Source organism: Nannospalax galili, unplaced genomic scaffold (genome assembly GCF_000622305.1).
Source record: "Nannospalax galili isolate Female #2095 unplaced genomic scaffold, S.galili_v1.0 scaffold763, whole genome shotgun sequence".
In the NCBI taxonomy this organism is placed as follows: domain Eukaryota; kingdom Metazoa; phylum Chordata; class Mammalia; order Rodentia; family Spalacidae; genus Nannospalax; species Nannospalax galili.
Window position 1 is genome coordinate 1,032,148 of NW_008349451.1, and position 6,002 is coordinate 1,038,149.

A 6,002-nucleotide genomic window follows, 5' to 3' on the forward strand; every position below is an offset into this window, starting at 1 on the left:
CTCAACTGTACAGTGTAGCTTCAAATCAGGAGGAGGCTCTACAGACCAACAGGACCACAAATGTTCCGGTTCAGAGGAGAGTGCAGATGATGGGGCTGGTGACGGTACATTTGGCTATCTATCTGTAATAAGCCTTGATCTGTCTTGTGCATCTGTCTCTCTTCCAGTTCAAAGTTTTCCAAGAAGTTAAAAGAAAAAAGATCAATTCAGAGAAACTCTGGGGCTTCAAAGCTGGCCTCAGTCAGGACATGCGGGAAAGCACAATCCTTAATTCAATCTGCTGCATTTGAGCCTTAAGGTGAGAAGGCTCTGAACTGTTACTATCTACCTAGATTACAAATTTCAGGCAAGTTACCAAGGACTGAACATTTTAATTTTTCTTTTTATTAGTATGTATTATATGAAAATGGGTTCACGGTGACATGTTCATACATGCATATAATGTATGCTTCCGATACTCACTTCCCTCTCCTGCACTCTTCCTCCTTCCAGCCCCTTTCTATTTTTTTATCTCTGTTTTTGGTGACCCAGTGAGTTTTATTAGGGTTTTTCACAAGATCCTAAGTGAGGACGATTAACTGCCTATAGATACTCAAAGGGGTGAGACCTCATGGGTCCCTCCCTGGTCCACTGCAGGATGTTGACAAGCCCAATCTTGTGCAGGTCTTGTTCTAGCAAATACAACTGCTGTGAGATTGATGCACTGGTGTTGTCATGATCCAAAGACAGCTTTAAACCCCATTCTACTCCTTCCTCCACCTCATCCACTCATGAGTGTGCGTGCGCATGTGTCAGGAGCCATGCTTGACTTAAGCATTGGAGAAAAGAAGATTGCCACTTTAAGAGCTTCTAAGCTCTCTGCTTCAGCGGTTTGAGCTGATAGGCTGTACCTCCATGATTAAGTAGGTACTACGGAAACTTAGTTTCGTTTCTGTCGACGGGCACCGGAGTTGGTGACGTAATGCAGCTACGTGCTGCGTCCTTAGTTACTTTCTGTTAGTAAAATATCCTTGGTGATTTCTTGGTAACCCCAAATCTGAATCCTATATAAGATCTGTGTACCTCACAACAAAAGGCCATTCCTTGATTGCTCACCTAATTGTAATAATCTACCTTTGAATAAATTCATCACATAACTTCAAGACTTTTGTCTTGGTTTCTTTCTTGTTGAAGACCCAAGCCTGGTGGGCTTGGGGGGTGTTCGACACGCATGTGGTGTGCGTTCATGCTCTCCACCTTACTGCCTAAAAGGCAGTCTCTCACTAAACTGGAAGCTCCTCATTAAACCAGAGGCTCCTCATTTTGGCTAGGCTGGCTGGTCAGTGAGGTCCCAGTTCTGCCTCTCTCTACCCTACACGATACAGGACTTTCAAATACACATAGTTATGCCTACTTTTTTATGTGGATGCTGGGGGTTTGAACTCAGGTTTCATACTTGCAAAACAGCAAGCACTCTTATTCACTGAGCTATCTCCCAGCCCTGAGCTCTTCTTTTCACCCTCTCTTCTACAGTGTGCCCTTGAAACAGATGTCTCATTCATGTCTGAGTCTTCAATAGTCCCCTATTCTTATCACTTCGGTGAGTTCTGAGTTTCTGCAGTTGCACTTACTACTGCCCCACTGTAAAGGGAGCTGACAGAAGCACTAATCCATAGGTATACAAATTATTATTTAGAGGGCAATTTGGTGGGCATATCATGTCAAGGACTGAAATTTTACAAAAACATGAAGAATTAGTGAATGTCTACCATACATCAGTAGAAATTAAGCCTGCTGTTAGGTTCCATCCCCAACATACATACACACATACATACACACATATACACACACACACGCACACGCACATAATGTTAAGATATAAGAGGGCTTTATGGTACACACACATGTCATGTTAAGATAGCATATATATAAACAGGGCTTTATGGTTTGAATCTGAAATGTCCCGCACAGGCTCTATTTAAGCACTTGGTCTCCACCTAGTGGCACTAAGTTTAGAGAAGTTGGGGAACCATGGGGAAGCAGGACCTTCCTGTCCACAAGTAGGCTGCCAGGGGTAGAACTGGAAGGCTAGAGCCCTATAGCTAATCTCTTCTCTGGGAGAAGTAGCAGCCACCCCAGCTACAGACTTCATCTCCTGAATTGCTAACCAAAATAAACCTCCCTTAAAGCTGCTTCCCTTGGGCAAGCCTTCTGTTCCACTGGCCCTCTCCCCACAAAAAAGCCCAGTTACTCACCTAAAGTGACATCTGTGAGAAATAGGATGTTGTTGGTAGAGCACCCAATACTATCTGCAATCTTTCGGTAACTCTCACTCTCCACTTTGTGTCCAATCTTGGTATCAAAATGACCATCAACAAGCTGAACAAGAATATCAATACATAAATATATGGATATGTAAATATACCACATCTGTTCACCTTACATCCCTTTTCTCTAAAATGCACAGTGATCACAGTGACTTCATGCTACACTTACTGAACTTACCTAACAAACTACTATATGGAGACTACAAAAAACAAAGATCTACAGTAATAAATATTGGAAGAAATATACCAGCTCAACCATAGACAAAACTGTAAGTCATTTGGTTGTCATCAGTATTCTTTTTTTTTTTTTTTTTTTTTTTTGGTCTGTTTGAGAGGTTTCCCTGTAGCCGCAGCTGGCCTGGATTCACTGATAGAGACCAGATGGGCCTCTAGTATTCTTTTTATAGCCAAAATCACTTAGAACAACACACACCCTATGTTCTATCCTTAAAACACTGTTTACAACCAGACTACTTAAACTGGGTTTTGCTCTTGATAAAAAGGTTGTGAATGGGGCTGGAGAGATGGCTTGGTGGTTAAGAGTACTTGCAGTTCTTGCAGAGGACCCAGGTTCAAATCCCAGCACCCACATGGCAGCTAACAACTGTCCGTAACTCCAGCTCCAGGGGATCCAATGGCCTCTCCTGTCCTCCTCGGGCACTGCACAACACAGGTGCACTTGCCTACGTGCAGGCAATACACTCATATACATTAAAAAAAATTTAAAAATTAAGTTAATATTTAATTAAGGTTTAGCTATGGTCTTCTTAAGAAGATCTCACTAACTAAAAAGTTTAAAATGATCACTCAAAGACAAAAAGGCAATATTAAGGTTTGGAGTTTGTTTGGCTTTTTAGAATTTATTATTATTACTGTTGTTGTTGTTATTATTATTAGTGTGTGTGTGTGTGTGTGTGTGTGTGCATGTGGGGGGGTTGGGGGCTGCATGCCACCAGTACACATTGGGGGGTGAGGGGGTATCTGGGGCTTCATTCCACCAGTACACATGTAAAGGTCAGAGGACAATTGGGAGTTGGTTCCCTCCTTCCACCTTGCTGAGGCAGGGTCTCTTCTGCACTTTCTGCCACACTGAATACTCAAGGCTTCTGAAGCATAGCCCATGAGTTTCTGGAAGATTCTCCTGTCTCTACCTTCTATCTCACTGTAAAGTGCTGGGATCACACATGCTTGCCACCACATCTAGACTTTTTAAAAGTGGGATTCATGAATCAAGCTCAGGTTGTCAGGGTTGCCAGGGAACAAATTCAGGCTCTCAAAAATCAGTCTTTGAGGCAAGCACCTTCACCTGCTGCCAGCCCCTCCACCTGATCTTTTTGAGATGTGGCTTCTCTCGCACAACCTGGAGCTCAGCAGTTCAGTTACTGGCTGGCCTTCAAGTCCCAATGATCCTCCTGTTTCCACCTCCCCCAGCACTGGGATTAGAGGCACATCCCACCACACCTGGCTTTTATTTGGGTGCTGAGGATAGAATGCAGGTCTTCTACTTGCAAGCACTTTACCCACTAAGTTACCTCCCCAGTCCCCATCTACATTTTTAAGAAACCCTCGGTGATCCTCATGCACAAGAAAAGTTTAATTAAGAGACTTAATTTAAAAACTGTTTTACAGCCAGGCATGGTGGCACAGGCCTTTAAACCCAGCAGGCAGATCTCTGTGAGTTCTAGACCAGCCTGGTCTACACAGTGAGTTCTAGGTCAGCTGGGGCTACAGGGAGACCCTGTCTCAAAAAAAAAACAAAAACAAAAACACCACTGTTTACAAATATTTCACCTTTCTATACAAGGTACTCCTCAGTTTTTCCACTTCTTTTGTTTTGTCTTTTTGAGACAGGGTCTCCTGTAAGTGCAACTGTCGGAATCCCAATTTGCTTATAACTACATTCTTTTATCATTTAACATTTCATGCTCTGATAATATCAAAACAAAGTAACCTACCTCAAGAATATCACCCTCTGTAGAATGCCCAAATAACAGTTTCTGTGCCTCTACACTCCCTGAAGAGTAGATATACACCTTCATTCCAGCCTCTCTCCACTTTCTCACAGCTGGGACTACATCCGCAAAGAACCTAGAGGGAAACAATAGTTACCAAGCAGGACACACACACACACACACACACACACACACACACACACACACACCATCTAGCCACGAAAACCAGACAATACACAGATGCCACAAGGCTTCTTCCCCCTGCTCAAATGGTAACCTGAGAAGCGCCTCCATGAGACTGGAAATTCTTGTGGTTGATAAATGGATGACTAGTGTCCTGATCAAAGTGGCAGCCACAATGGCAGTGGAGAGAACAGCACTCAACAACAGAAAAGCACAGGGGCAAAATAAGGAAGTAATTTCTTAATTCTCAAGGACCCAGCTCAGCAGTTAAGAGCACTGGTAGCTCTTGCAGAAGGACCCAGGTTCAATTCCCAGTACTCACATGGCGGCTAACAACCGTCTGTATCACCAGTTTCACAAATTCTACTGTCCTTTCTGGCCTCTGAAAGGCATTGCATGCATGGGTACATTTACATGCAGGCAAAACACTCATACATGAGAAATAAAAACATTAACAAATAAAGTATTTAAACAATATAAATGACATCAATAGTACTGTGTTATTATATCAGCTGATGTAATTTATTATAAGAAAAGACTAATTTACGTTCATGGTGCTTTAAGAAAACACGAAAATGCTCTTAGAAAGCTCTGCATCCGAAACAACAAAAAGAAAAATGTCTGAGCACTCAAGGTTCTAAACCTTTGATTGACTAGAAAATGAAATCTCACTTCCTCGAGACCTAAGAAAATCTAGTTTTTTATGTACAACAAAAAAGCAAAACCAACAAGTACAGAGCAAACATGCTGAGACCTGTAGCATCTCACAGTAGCTCATCAGCACACAGTGCTTGGCCTTCTAGTTCCTGACCAGGTTGTGTCTTTATCAATCCCAGTCATAAATCCACACTTGGTGAAAGAAATAATATGACAGGAAATAAATGAAGAACACAAGGAACTTAGGATGCAGAACTAATATTCTTTAAAAGGTTAACTGGAAAATGTCAAATACACCTTCTATTCAATAAAACAGCTTAACATTAGTTGAAAGAGGCAGACACATTAAAAAATTGGTCCATATAACTGTGTTACTTTGGCTTTTTCTGTGTTGAATCTGTACAATCACTGCTCTAAAACAGAGCTTAGATAATTTAAGAGAATCTATCCTAAATCCCTACTTTTAAAATTAGGAAACCAAGAGAATGGCTAACTACTAAGCACAATCACTTGGCTCTATCTTTTCAACATGAACTACCTTATATTTCTGGATCAATGGCATACCCTGAAATTCCAATGCATCCTTTAAAAGGTAGATCTTTGCAGCAGACATAAATGACACTTAACAAAATAAAATGCATGAAATACAAAAGAAAGACAGTGTCTTGTATCTGAGGGTTTACTTAAGGCAACTGACTAAAACCCCTAGTGGTTTTATCTTATTAAAAATCTCTGGCCAGGGGCTGGAGAGATGGCTCAGCGGTTAAGAACACTGGTTGTTCTTGCAGAAGATCCAGGTTCGAATCCCAGCACCCACATGGAAGCTAACAACTGTCCGTAACACCAGCCCCAAGGGATCCGACAGCCTCTTCTGACCTCCACAGGCATTGTACAACATGGGTGC

At 42.0% G+C, this 6,002-nt stretch overlaps 1 protein-coding gene across 3 annotated transcripts in view; it reads right to left on the minus strand.

Moving 5' to 3' along the window:
- The window catches only part of Enoph1 (enolase-phosphatase 1), a 32,708-nt gene that overhangs the window by 5,502 nt on the left and 21,204 nt on the right, over positions 1-6,002 (minus strand). For all 3 annotated transcript variants that reach the window (XM_008846874.3, XM_008846873.3, XM_029570318.1), the window contains exons 4-5: positions 4,262-4,394; positions 2,235-2,358 (exon numbers count right to left, since the gene is read on the minus strand). In XM_008846874.3, coding sequence (XP_008845096.1) covers positions 2,235-2,358; positions 4,262-4,394 — 257 coding nt within the window. The remainder of the gene's footprint in view (positions 1-2,234; positions 2,359-4,261; positions 4,395-6,002) is intronic.